Source organism: Aythya marila (assembly GCF_965140915.1).
Source record: "Aythya marila genome assembly, chromosome: 16".
Taxonomy (NCBI): Eukaryota; Metazoa; Chordata; class Aves; order Anseriformes; family Anatidae; genus Aythya; species Aythya marila.
Window position 1 is genome coordinate 74,942 of NC_139057.1, and position 14,804 is coordinate 89,745.

Below are 14,804 nucleotides of genomic sequence, written 5' to 3' on the forward strand. Positions count from 1 at the left end.
TCTCATAGGACAAACACAGGGCCTCTCAGAGCTTCTAAAGGCAGTGTAACTGCACCAGTTGGAGCATGGCAATAGAGCATGAGCAAGAGAAGGGAAAACACTCCTGGTAGGAGAATCATATAAATACTTGCTTTTATGTTGGCATAACATATATGCTATATGCATAATCATACGTGCTTAAATGCTAATACAACATTTAAGGCGGCAAATGCCACTTTGTGGGTTTTAGACTGTAGACCATGATAACAGTATGTAGGGAGACATTTGATATCAGAGAACTGCAAGCACACTAAGTCATCAGAATTCCTCTAGGCCATAAGGACAGGGTCTATGAGAATAGAAACACCAGCAGACCAGCTGTAACTTCAGATGGAGCTATATTTAGTCAGATGGCTTTCTTTGTCAAAAGCTCCAACGCATGTAAAAGACAGACTCTCTCTCACTATGTATCCTTCCCTAATGTAGGCCAGATGGCACCAGAATGTAAGCAGGAAAACACCTCCTAGTAGCCATTTCTAGAATTATAAAAATGCATATGTTGAAAATGTAGAGGGGCTGCTAGCCACCTTATTTGGTGCCAACTTTGAAATGACTCTGTGCCTTTTTTTTTTTTTTAATCACAGTCCACTGATAAAATAGTATCTTATACTGTATATGAAGTAAATGAGTTCTTGGTGTATAACAGGGCAGTAACAAAACCCAAGCACAGTTGTGTTTGTTTGTTTTTTTGTTGTTGTTGTTATTGACCACTAGACTTAATTTATTGGACCATCTACTCTTTATCCATCCTTTTTCCAGTAAAAGATAACTGCTGCTAGCAATCTCATTGTTCCACCTGGAATAAATGGCTTCTTTCCACACTGGCTACTTTTTAATGTCTTCTCTTATTTTACAGATCTGACACCAACACATATCAGCTGGCAGCCATCAGTAAACGCAGGTGCACACCATACTGACAGATATGCTAACACTGAGTTGACTGTGAGGCGAGGACAAGCCTTCACTATTACTTTGTACTTCAACAGACCAAAGCAGCCTGGGGAGAGCCTAGCCTTCGTCACTGAAATAGGTAACACTCCCTTAGCTTTCTCCATGCTCTCATAGAGCTGTAAGTGTTTATCCCTTTTAGCTTCCCCTTATTCTGTTTAGAAATTTGAATTTTCTTCATGTATTTCTAATACTCCCCCTGCTCCGCCCCCTCCCCCCCCCCCCCAAAGTGTGCTCATTTCAAGTGTGAGATTAATACTGAAACCACACTCTATAATGCAAATCAATCATCCCTTCTTTCTGGCAGGGCCATCCCCCTCAGAATCTCACCGTACAAAGGCTGTGTTTAACCTCTCTGAGGTGGGTGCAAGTGGCTGGAGTGCTGTCCAAGGATCCAGTGAGTCTGGCTACACTACTTTTACAATATCTAGCCCAGCCAATGCCATCATCGGCCGATACAACCTCATCCTCCAGGTAACCTCAGGGAACAAGATCTTCTCCAGATTCCTGGGGCAGTTTGTGATGCTTTTCAACCCTTGGTGCCCAGGTAGGTACTGATGCCGTAGCTCTTGAACGTAACTCAATTATTTGCTTTCTTATCTGCATGGTAATCTTGGTCCCTCAAGTTGTGTCTCTGGGGGCAGCAATCTTAGCCATGTGTTCACAGACCTGTTTTAACTGCATTAAAAATGCACCAGCCCTCCTCCCTTCCCCCCATTTATTATTTCATTAAAGGGAATGTGCTGTAGAGGTGAACATCAGACTCTTTCTTCAGGACTGAGCAGATGACTTTTTCTGTAGATGAAGGCTGAGAGACTTTCATAAGCACATGTACGTTTCAGAGCAAGCATACAGTGATGTCCTTTACTTGCACCTAAATCAAAGCAAGTCTGCTTTTGTAGATGTTACCTACAAAGATAATAGCTCAACTAGCATTATAAACTGATAGAGGGCTAGTGTGAGGAAGATTGGTATTTCCCATATCTTTCATCATGGGTTAAAAATGGACATCTCTTAGCACTCCTATTTTTTATTTCTGCAGCCTCGGCATATTGCATAGGAAATGCAAGTTCTTAAACTCTGATTTTGCAAATACATGAAAGAAACCTAGACTAGCCCTAAACTATATCACTTTGGAGTTAAAGACTTCTTATCCAGACAACTGACTATACAGTTTACGTAAGAAGAGAGAAGTTACCACCATCATCTGCTGTTTTCTTCATGTGATCAGATGTTAGTCAGGGTCCACTAAGAAGTACGTCAAGAGCCAAGATTAAAAAATAAGAAACTGCTAATTAGTTTGGCATGTCTTGGAAGACAGAAAATATTTATATTGAGGAAACTCAGGCTGTATCTGCATGGACAGTCCTGAAGAAAAAAAGAAAAAGAAAACTTCTGTAGAACCTCCTGAAAAATCATTTGTTGCATAACTTCTAATTGATAGGAACCATGCTGCAGGGACATTAAAATTGTCAGTTTTTGACAGTGCTATCTGTAAGACCAGACAAACTGTTGCTAGAGGAAAAGAAAAAGGAAGCTATGACCTTACAATTTGAAGCTAATGATTTTGCAGAAGAGTCCTCCAGATCTATCAGACAGCACAATGACCACTGCCAAATAAAAAGGGAGCATCCTTAAAGTAAGATGTGGCTGAACAAGCTTCTGCGAAGCATAATAGCTCTCTGATCCTGACAGACAGGAACACGTTCGCTTTGAGGATATGTTACCACCATAAAGTAATTGTCACAGTAGAAAGGATATAGAAAAAAATATGTTCTCAAAGGATAAATGGCAGAAACAGTCTGTATATAGTGTTCCACATGGGAACTTAGTCACTAGACTGGAAAAGACAGGGATTAATTCATAAACTGTAGTATCAGTAAAGAACTACCTAAAACTAAACTGTCAGGACTATAGATGAATGGAAAAGCACTGGGTTAGAGAAAAGCTGCTAATGGATCTTTAAGCGCCATCTGAAAGGACACACTCATCAAAAGCTTCATTATTGATTTTGTTATGCTGGCAATAAGTGGCATTGTTCATAGACTGGGACACCACAAAAATAACTGGATGACCTTAGGGACTGGAGCCCTAGAGAAGGGATAAGGTGGAATAATAGGAAAAAAGACCAGGGAGAAGTAAGAATTCCAATGACAGGCTCACCAGCTGGAAATCACGTGTAATGTGAAAGTACTTTTTAATCAAAGGATGAGAACCCCAGTGAAGTGGTTCTGAAAAAAGGCAAATGCAATATTAAGCTGGGTAAGAGGAAACAGTCCCTCTGATATGTAAATATTAATGGCATTGCACAAGGAGGTAGTGTGATCTCACTTGAAATATTCTCAGTTCATCTTTCATGAACAAGAATTATGAAGTATAACAAGTTCAGAGCAGGGTTACTATCATGACTGAACACAAGAAAAACCTTCTGGATAAAAGAACTACTTTTAAATTTTTAGTTTAGCAAGCAGAAAGCAATTCATTTCACAGGTTGTATATCTGAAGTAAGCACAGAATTTGGACACAGAAAACACTGATCTTCCTACAATGGTAATAAGCCTATAAGCTTAATAATTCAATTCAAGTATTTGTTTCAGACCTGTAGATAAAACAAAAGTGATGTTTCAGCATTAAATGTCCTTTTGAGACTTAAGTAAAAGCAAACAACTTCTTTAAGATACGTGCAAGCCAGCCTTTGATAATAATGCATTATATCCTGATGCTATTGAAGGAATGTACAGTCAACTACTAGAATAAGAAGCGAACAGCTAATCATGGAAACCATTTCCAGGTACATGAAGGAGAAGATAATCATCAGGAGTAGTCAGCATGGATTCACTAAGGGGAAGTCATGTCTGACCAAACCAATAAGCTTCTGTAATGAAATCACTAGTCTGATGGATGGGGGGTGTTAGAGGTGGGGGGGAAGTAGTGAATGTCATCTTCCTGAACTTCAGTAAGGTCTCTTAGACTATCTTTAGACTATCACCTATAAGATCCTCGTAGAGAAGCAGTTGAAGTATGTGAAGTATGGGATGGATGAACAGACAGTGAGGTAGATTGAAAACTGGCTGAACTGCCTGATCCAGAAGGTAGTAGTCAGTGGTGCAAAGTGTAGTTAGAGGCCATTAACAAGTGGAGTACCCCAGGTGTCAATAGTAGGCCCGATCTTTTTTTTTTAAACATCTTCATTAATGATCTGAATGATGGGGTAGAAGACACCCACAGTAAACTTGCAGAGAGCACAAAACTGGGAGGAGTGGCTGACTCACCAGATGGTCATGCTGCTGTCCAGAAGGACCTTGACAGACTGTAGAATCATAGAATCATAGAATATCCTGAGTTGGAAGGGACCCTTAAGGATCATCAAGTCCAACTCTTGACACCGCACAGGTCTACCCAAAAGAGGGAGAGGCAGGCTGACAAAAATCTCATGGAGTTCAACAAGGAGAAGCACAGAGTCCTGCACCTGGGGAGGAACTCCAGGCACCAGGGCATGCTGGGGGTCACCCAGTTGGAAAGCAGCAGAAAAAGACCTGGGGGTCCTGGCGGACACCAAGTTGGACATGAGCAGCAATGTGCCCATGCCGCTAAGGAGGCTAAAGGTATTTTTGGCTGCGTTAGGCAAAGTATTGTCAGCAGGTCAAGAGAGGCGATTCTTCGCCCTCTGCTCAGCTTTGGTGAGGCCACAGCTGGAGTGCTGCATCCAGTGATGGGCCCCCAGTACAAGAGCAACGTGGACATACTGTAGATAATCCAATGTAGGGCCACCAAGATTATCAATGGAGCACCTCTCCTGCAAGGAGAAGCTGAGAGAGCTGGGATCGTTCAGCCTGGAGAAGAGAAGGCTCAGAGGAGATCTCATCAATGCCTCTAAATACCTGAAGTGAAGGTGCAAAGAAGATGGAGCCAGGCTCTTTTCAGTGGTGCCCAGTGCCAGGACAAGAGGCAATGGGTGCAAACTGAAAGTAGACAGGAAGTACCGTCTAAACAGCAGGAAGCACTTCTGTGCTGTGCAAGAGATGGAGCACCGGTATAGGTTGCCCAGAGGTGTTAGAGACTCCTTCTTTGGAAATTTTTAGAATCCATCTTGACAACCCGTTCTAGGTATCCCTGCTTGAACGGGGGGTTGGACCAGATGACATCCAGAGGTCCCTTCCCCAATTTAAATTATTCTGTGAAATAAATTGCACGTTATTTTTACTTGCAGGGAGGGAAGGGAGTTCCTTATAAGAAGGCAAAGAAATTGATTCAGTAAAATAGAAAACTTATTTATAAATTATTTTTTTTAAATCCTGAAGTTCCAGAAAATAATTTTAAATATTATGAGATTTTATATAGCACTAGCACTAAATAGATAGTGCTAACCTAAAGAGAGAAGAGTCTAACCTAAAGAGAGTGCTTTCATAGCAGCTACATACTGTGTCATAGACTAGGGCAACCAATGAACAACAATGAAAACAAATTGAATGGTTCAGCAGGATATCCTAATAACATTTCTGATAGTGCTTTGGACTCTTAAAACAATGTTAACATCACTAGAAAATAGAGTAAAATATCACTATCATCTGTATGATTGTTTTCAAATGTGTCTTCTGCTTGTAGCTCACTGCCTTATTGGAGTAGTTAACTTGGACATTTCTCTATCTTCTCCACAAAACTACAACATAAAGACAAGGAACACTTTTATAATATAAAAAGGCTACGCTAAAAATTGGGGGAAAGGGTCACAGTAATATACCATGCATTTCCTTCCCTCCCTCTGACCCCTTCCTCCCCCCATAAACAGTAACTAGTATTTTCACTGAAATGTACATGTCTAAGGAGTTATAGCAATAAGATACTGTTTTCCAAATAGTAAAGCTACTTCCTCATGTTAGGTCAAGTTGTTTGTTTGTTTGTTTGTTTTTTTCCAAGATTACTAGTGTTCCCAGCTTTAAGTGTAAAAGCATGTCCAACTTTGTTTTCAGGTGATGCTGTCTACATGGCTAATGAAAATGAGAGACAGGAATATGTTCTAAATGAAAATGGAATTATCTTTGTGGGCAATGCAAAGTACATTGAAGCAAGAGGATGGTACTATGGACAGGTAAGCTGTAAGGAATTAATCAGGACTCTCATTCTGTCTCCAATATCATTTTCTCTTACCACTGTTTGCCTCTTTGATAAGTATACATATGTATACGGAAACTGGACAAACCTGGCTAGCTCTATTTGTGGTTTGCTCACTGCGCACCTTGTAGGACTTAGGTCTGAGAGATGACTTAGCACAGCACTGCAGCTAGGACTGACTTCTACATGTACCATGGGCCTCATCTGTGATCAGAGCATCCACAGTACGACTGAAAATATACTAACGTGGATCCAAGACACCCACTGTTTTTTAATGCAGCTACAATGGGCTAGAACCAACATTGATACAATTCCAATAACTGCAGACAGAATAAGCTTGCCAGATTCAGTTTTACTGCAGTCATTTTTTTTTCCTGACAGCCAAAAGACACCATGCCAGATTTCTGGTTTGTTTAGTTATCCCTAGCTTTAGCCAGTATTGCAGCGTGAACCAACCACACACTATCATCTTTGTGCCTCACTATTCCTGCCACTTTTGAGCTGAAATAGTTAAAAAATGAAGGAAATCAAATTGAATCTCCCCTAATTTTGTTAGCATAACTATTTATTTCTTAAACATTTCTCCTATCTGATCACAGTTTCAAGATCAGCTTCTAAACATCTGTCTCACCATGCTTGATCTGAGTCTGTACTATCGTCAGGACCCAGCCATTGATGTATCCCGAAGAGGAGATCCTAAATATGTGGGCCGAGTAATCAGTTCTATGGTAAGAAATGGACAACTTAGTCTAAACTCTACACACAGAAAGCAGTCTCTACCCCAGTGAGACTTAACCACCTGATCCTTGAGCAATGTAATTGAAAAAAAAAATAGATATGGTGCATTACACACAGCTGATTTTGCCCATTCTGTCCACTGGCCTATTTTTAGATCAATGGAAATGATAATGATAATGGAGTTCTCCTTGGAAAGTGGCAAGGAAGTTTCCATTCACATGAGAATCCATCCAGATGGGATGGCAGTGTGGTAATCCTCCAGAAATGGCGTCAGGACAACTACAAACCTGTTCAATATGGCCAGTGCTGGGTTTTTGCAGGTGTGATGTGTACAGGTAAGCTTTGAGAATAAAAGACTGTGGTGAAATGGAGGCAACACGTGACCTGTGGTTTTGTGAGAACTACAAAGCAATTAATTCTACAAGAGGAATAATGTTTTGAAGACTGCAAATGCTGAAGAACCACAACATATTTAGAAACAACTTTGTTTCTAAAATATTTGTAATCACTGGAGTTTTTTGTTTTGTTTTTAATGTATTTCAGTTTTGAGGTGCTTGGGGATTCCAACTCGTTTGGTTTCAAATTTTAACTCTGCCCATGATGTGGATAGAAACCTCAGCATTGATAAATACTATGACAGCTCCGGGAAGAGTCTTAACATCAGCAAGGATTCCACATGGTAAACTTAAGTTTTTGCATCTCACTCACAGTTAGAGAGAGGATTTATGAGATCAAAAAACATGAGCATTAGTAGCACAACAGCAACAGAATGGATATTTATTTAGATGTTTGTATTTGACCAGCCAGCCATTTGGAAAGAAATCATATTGCACAGATTTGGGGTAACATTTACTTCAGACAAACAAACAAACAGTTTTCTTGCAATCCCAGACCTCAGACTAGTTGCAGCTTTTTAAAGAAAAACGTACGTTTCGTTTCCATTGAGAATGTACCAACTTCAGAGGCTTTGATTTATTTACCCTTAATCAGACTGTCCCTAATAATGCAGCTATGTACCTTCCATGATCCTAACTAGTTTACTGCTGCAATAACTTTTCCATTACATGTCCAAAGCCTGTGTTTCTCAGATTGGCCTGCCATTCTCCTCAGGGAGATAGGAGCCTCCCCAGGAAATTTTCCAGTACTTCTTTAGCTGTACCTTCCTTTTATGGGAGCTATAAGAGAGAACAATCCCAACACTCTCCAGACTTGATTACTGAGGCATCCTAGTCCAGTGCTGTAAACTGTAAAGTGATCTACGATCATGACTCAAGTCACAAAATTTGATTAGCCAAAGAAACTTTTTTGTATATTATACCATTTTATACTTTATTTACCCCCCAATTTCAAATTAGAACATGAATTAACTACAGCCATTTACCCAAGGGTATATGACATAACTCTGTCTTTTTGTGCTTAGCCAAAATTTCACTTTCACGTAGTGTTGTTTTTTTTCCCCACTGAGTGTATGTGGCTGAACAACATGGGAAAATTTTCCATTCCTTAACTTCCTTAAAAGCATTGGCCTCTGAACAATGCAGACAAAGCATCTTTTCTGGGTCCTCCTGTGACTTACAATTAACCAATCCTTTGTGCTATCCTGGAGAAAAGGAGGCTCAGGGGCGACCTTATCGCTCTCTACAGGTACCTCAAAGGAGGCTGTAGCGAGGTGGGGGTTGGTCTGTTCTCCCATGTGCCTGGTGACAGGACGAGGGGGAATGGGCTTAAGTTGTGCCAGGGGAGTTTTAGGTTGGATCTTAGGAAGAACTTCTTTACCAAAAGGGTTGTTAGGCCTTGGAACGGGCTGCCCAGGGAAGTGGTGGAGTCACCATCCCTGGAAGTCTTTAAAAGACGTTTAGATGTAGAGCTTAGGGATATGGTTTAGTGGGGACTGTTAGTGTTAGGACAGAGGTTGGACTCGATGATCTTGAGGTCTCTTCCAACCTAGAAATTCTGTGATCCTTTCCTTTGGCCTGTGGAACTCAAGGAGGTTTTAAACAGAACAAGAGAGATTCATAGAGAATAAGATGACTCATAACCATTAACCTAGTGGTCTCAACTGACTGCTAGAAAGCAGTAGGGCATATCATGGCAGGGGTCATTCAATTCACATACTCTTCTTAGCTTGTTTCTAAAAATTTCCTGCTGCACACTACTATAGATGCACTATTGTACTTTGTTAATATTCCATTTTATTCTATTATAGCTTTGTTAAATTTCTTTTAAAACTTAGCAACTCCCACATTTGAAGGTTACTGAGCCCAATCCCCAAATGTTGTCTATATCCACAGCCTAAATCTTTCATATCATTACAAAAGCAAGCTGTTGACTTCTGTTTGTTATTGTTGTGGGTTTTTGTTGTTTACTGATTTGTTTACTCACAGAGGCCTACATCTCAACAGCAAGCAGTGAATTTGTACTTTGAGAAAGGCAGTGAGTTGTCATCTCCGGACAGCCTGTATCACATTTTAGGGAATCTTTAAATACCACAGTTCCCTTCTTCTTTCAAATTGGAAGTTTGTATGCTTCTATATTACCACGCTTTCTAGACACTGTTCTTTGTCTCCAGGGACTATCATGTCTGGAATGAAAGCTGGTTTATTCGCCCAGACCTGGGAACACAATACAATGGATGGCAAGTTTTAGATGCGACTCCGCAAGAACAAAGCAAAGGTAACTGTATCATGACTTAATATTGCTTCTCCAAACTAAGCATGACTAATGAAGTTTGATGCTTTTTTTCATGTTATAGGATTATTCCAGTGTGGTCCTGCATCTGTCATAGCCATCAAAGAAGGCGATGTAGACTTGGATTATGACACATTATTTGTATATACAGAGGTGAATGCTGATTGCAACAGATGGATAGTATACAATGATGGAACTAAGAAAAGAGTTTATTGTGATACTGAAATAATTGGCAGGTCTATCAGCACCAAAGCTGTGGGCAGCAATTCCCGTGTGGATGTCACTTATAACTACAAATACCCAGAAGGTAAAGGAAGAGTTTATCACAATTCATCTCCTACAGAATTCTTGGCGGTAGGCAGCTAGGATGGGTAGCCTGTTTTGCTTTGGGCATCTCTAATTCCTTTAGAAAATATTTTCTACTTTCCTAATACAGTGTGTATTATATTTATGTTTTTGTATACTTGGTAGCTTCCTTGCTAAGGCACAGCACAAAATATACTCTAGTCTCTCACAGAAAATTACAAAATGAAATGTATACAGAAAACAGGGCTATAAATTATGTTTTAGTACCCAAGGCAGACAAATTCTCAAGCTGTCATACAAAGAGTGCACAGGACTGTAGTATGGAAGTTACAGATCGATAGCAGCTTTCCGGTTTATCTGGCAGATGGACTGGGACAACAATCAAACCTCTAATCAAAAGCTTTAAACTAGTCCTAACACTAGACATCTATCATCTCCCATATGACCACATACTCAGTCTCAAATTCTTCCCTGCCGTGTCTGTTCCAATACTTCATGTTTCATTTTGAAGATGCCACTATACTCTGCTCCCAAGAGTGGTGATTTACTTGGTTTCCCTCTCTTGCTAATACACCAAACTATGCTCTTTTGTGCTTCTGCTCTGACATCCAGCCATCAGCTAACAAGCTGTTCAGCTGTTGTGTGTTTCTACTCCCTGTAGACTCAGTCTACACAGTATTGGATTCTAGAAACAGAACTACTGGGAAACAGTAAAGGGAATAATTGCCATTCACCTGTACTTAGGAAAACAAAGCAGCAAAGTTTAAAAAAAAGGCCTAGTCATGTTTGCAAGAATATTTTTATCTTCCCTTAAACACTCGCTATCTGTCTTTTCATAAGAGTTGAGGCTTGCCAATCAGAATCAGTGGCCATATTTCAATACTCCAGTCCACAAGCTTTTAGTGCAACCATATTTAATACAGAGGCTGGTTATCATCAGATTAGCAGAGTGACACTTATCACACTACTCCATATTCTGACCAAAGAAAAAGAAATCTTGCAGTACAGAGTTGACATCCTGTGTCATTCTGATAGTCTTTAAAAGTTCAATGGAAGAAAAAAGCCTGAATCTGACTTGGTTCTCTCCTTCAACTAGGTTCTTCTGAGGAAAGACGAGTTTACAAAAAGGCTCTGGCCAAGATATTTGGATCGAACATCACAGAAGGACACACTGAACCTCCACGTGAAAGATCTTCAGAGGCCGTTAGAAAACCTGGGATCTCTGGGAAGTTCAAGTTGGCTGAACCTCCAGTGTTTGGCAAAGATGTTACCCTTATCTTAATTCTCAATAACCTATCTTCTGACCACAAGACTGTGAAGGTGGACATGAGTGCATCAACTGTCCTGTACACAAGGAGAGCAGTGGCAGAGATCCTGAAGGCAACCGCATCTGTGGATCTCGGTTCTAAGCAAGGTAACCTTTGATATCCCCAAGGAGCCTATATAGGCCTCCTCTTAGCCATTAAAAATCACCTGAAGGCAACTGGAAAGAACAAATGTCAACATCATGTCTGTATCAGCCTCAGTACATTGACTTAGTCCATATCTTATCTTAGCAGCATTGTTTGACTATTTTACAATTATTTTCTTTCTCCCCTCTGAAAACATTCACTAGTTCAACCAGGAACTGAAGGTCCATGAGTTCTTACATAGAAGGCCACGTCTATATTATAGCAACAGAAGCAGCACACATGTACGTGTGTCTGTGGTCATTATGACATGTATAGGAACTCTTAAGAAATAAGAGAACTCTGATTTATGCTTTCTGGCACTCAACAAGCAATATGTTAATATAATAGAGTTTAACAGAAATTAACAGGGGCAAAAGTTAAAATTTACAGTTACTAGCCCCCACCCTATCACCTCTCCTCCGCCCAGCCAAGGTGGAAACTAGCCAAAACTACTATAGAGATCTTTTTCATCCCTCGCATCTGCAAAGAACACAGCCCCCCCCTCCCCCCCCCCACCCCAAGAAACACAGAGAACACTCTTTCTTCTGTTCTCTTCTGTAATTTCAAAGAGCCTCACACTAACTCTCTCTTCTTTAGCATTCTTTGAGAATGTAATGGCTCCTAAATGTCTGAATTGCAGGAAAACATATCCGGTTAAAAATCCCTTATTCTTATTATGGAAAATACCTGACTACTGACAAAAGGATTCAAGTTACCGCTTTGTGTGAAGTCATGCACATGCATGGGGTAAAGCTGCTGGTGGAGAAGACAATCATTTTAGAGGACACAAACATTATCATTAAGGTAAACAATTTTCTTGTTGAGGTCCTAAATGGACAGAAAGAACTAAAGAGTCTTTGGAGCTCAGAACTTAAGATGAAAATTTGAGGATAAATGCATGAATTTAGACTGTAGTTTCAGATGTTGCTCTAAAATTCTGGATGCTTAAATGGAGAAAGTATGTTTTCTCAAAATGGCAGTATATGTGAGAAACCAGTTTTGATTCTGTGCTGGAATCTCCCCTGGTTCTTCAGAACAGCTGCTACCTTTCTTCTTTCCCAGACGTGTTCCACCGCTGGGAGTTTACAGAAATTGTTTTCATTCCATCTGTATTCTAGTTGTTGGCAAGCCTTTGTGTTGCCTTTAAACAATTTTGCCTTCTTCTCCTAAAGCACAGACATAAGCCCTGAACTCTAATTTATATTAGGGACAGTTTATATTGTTATAACACTTTAATCAATGCTGTGCCCAGAAAACCGGTTTCAACCCTAATATCAGACAGGTTTAATGAGATGTCTGTATAGTCAGTATTTTGTTTCACTGAAATTGTATATAGAACACTTGGCATGCAGATTGACAGCTCTATTTAGTAAATCCAAATCCAACTTCACATATTAGCAAAGGCTTACCATGCGTGAAATTCTAGTGCTCCTACAAATATCTTATTCACCTTCAATTAGAGATGCTCTGCTTACAGTTCAGCTGAGATCTGACTCTAGAAAAGCATAAAAGAGTGAATGATCAGAAAAGTGTCTTTGTCATTTAGATTCCTCGGCGGGTTGTACTGAATAAAGCTGCTACTCTAGAGATCTCATATGCCAATCCCCTCCCTGAACCTGTGAACCGCTGTGTACTACTAGTGACTGTGATGAATCAACAGGTCAAAATACAGTAAGTGAAAGCTGCAGCATTTACTCATTGCTTCTAATATGACTAATAACATGGTTAGTTTCTCAGTAAGAAAAAAAATCATGGTTAAATTGAATATATATATTCCATAATAAAGACAATTTCTGAAAATAAAAACACCACCAAATAAATATGTACTGAGAATTGATGATTTCTCAGTCACGTATTTTTTTCCTACCTAGGAACTCCTTCAAGAACTAAAAACTGTTAACATTCTTCTTGGGAGAGCATGTGTGCATGCCATATTCTTTTGTCTCTCTGTTAGATCAGCTTGGCTTTGCATTTCTGTTTTTATATACAATACCTTGATAGTACAACAGTAAGTCTGAGCTAGAGCAAACCAGTAGAACAGTGTCACAGTTTCTCTGATCTCAGCCTGAACAAGAAGTTGCTCTGTATTTCATTAATGTAGGAGAAAATTATGCCTTTTCAAGACATGACAGCAAGATGTTCTGTTACTTTTCTTTTTCCCCTCTAGACCCTGATTTTTTATGGGTTAACTCAGCGTTGCATACTTATTTTCTAAAGCCTGTTTTATTTTGAAACAGCCTGACTTGCTGTGGCTCTGGAAATATTTGGACATGATAACCCATAAAATACAGGAAACATAATTGCAGTGAAAAACTAAGCTGAATGGAGACACACAAAAAAAGGACCCTGGCCATGAGAAGAAATCATATTATTGCTAAAATGGATATGAGCCAAGCAGGCATCAAGCAGGGAACTGACTTTAACAATGTCTTCCTATTCTGAGTTTCTGTTTCAAACTTTTATCCAGCTCTAATATGGAAGCATGCTGTAGTGCTTCTAACTCCCATCATGCTATTCAAAATGAAATGATTGTGGTATTGTCCTCCCTCACTTCTTAGTCTGCACAAAACCTTAAGTAATTCTCAGAAAACAAAGTTGTGTCTGGAGTCCTGTTGGTTATTGGGAATCTCAGTGAAACACAATATAAGCCTGAATGAATTTATTTTTTGTTTTGTTTTCAGTCTGGCACGACTGGCACCAAGGGAGAGATCAAGAATTTATTTTGAATTTACACCTCGAAGGACTGGGCCCTTACAGCTGCAAGTAGACTTCTCTTGTGACAAATTTTCACATATTAAGGGCTTTGTAACCATTGCAGTAGCACCCATGTAATGTGATGGAATCAATCTCCTACTTCAGCATTAACATGACAAGACATTCTTCTTTGTATAGGGACAGTGACGACAGCAAGAAACTTCCCACAAAAATGAGTGACTTCTTACGTTACAATAGAATTAAGTTTTCTGCTTTTACAGTGCTTAGTTATCTAGTCTCTACCTGTATTTCTTTTTAGTCTTCTTGTCCAGAGAAATAAAACCCCTTCCTTGTAGAGATAGTTTCACTATTCTATCAAATCTACTCATTGTGTTAAGCTTCAGGTTTTGACTTTTCCATCAGATAATTAATGCAATCTTTGTAATCTCATTCTAATTGTCAGCAATAAAAAAAATATTAAAATAACTGTATTATTTTATAATGGCTTGTATATTCCATGAAAAATATTGAGAAATCAGAAAATTGAGGAAAGCTTTTTCCTGCATTTAACAAGTTTTATACCTTAAGAAATGGAACATTTCCCCCATTGATCATTTAATTTCTTTATTTTGTGACACCTGTACCTTTGTGAATGGGGGGAAAAAAGCCTACAAAGACTGAAAAAAGTAATCTTTCAGACCCATGAAACAGTACTTGTCTAGTCTGTAGGAATAGGCCTATAACAGAGCAGACAACCTATATACATACATATCCTAATCATTAACGTGACAGATTGCCACGCACAAGACAAGGAGGATCTGACATTAA

At 39.5% G+C, this 14,804-nt stretch overlaps 1 protein-coding gene across 1 annotated transcript; it reads left to right on the plus strand.

The window, feature by feature from the left end:
- Positions 1–470: 470 nt before the first annotated feature.
- LOC309884242 (protein-glutamine gamma-glutamyltransferase 6-like) lies at positions 471–14,414 on the plus strand (the record flags this gene model as incomplete). The annotated part of the gene is made up of 13 exons (XM_082773005.1): positions 471–483; positions 896–1,069; positions 1,295–1,534; positions 5,958–6,076; positions 6,699–6,827; positions 6,992–7,172; positions 7,381–7,516; positions 9,407–9,510; positions 9,590–9,832; positions 10,928–11,245; positions 11,923–12,086; positions 12,829–12,953; positions 13,964–14,414. The coding sequence occupies 13 exons, from the start codon at positions 471–473 to the stop codon at positions 14,112–14,114; spliced, it is 2,097 nt and encodes a 698-aa protein (XP_082629131.1). The 3' UTR covers positions 14,115–14,414.
- Between the last annotated feature and the right edge of the window lie 390 nt (positions 14,415–14,804).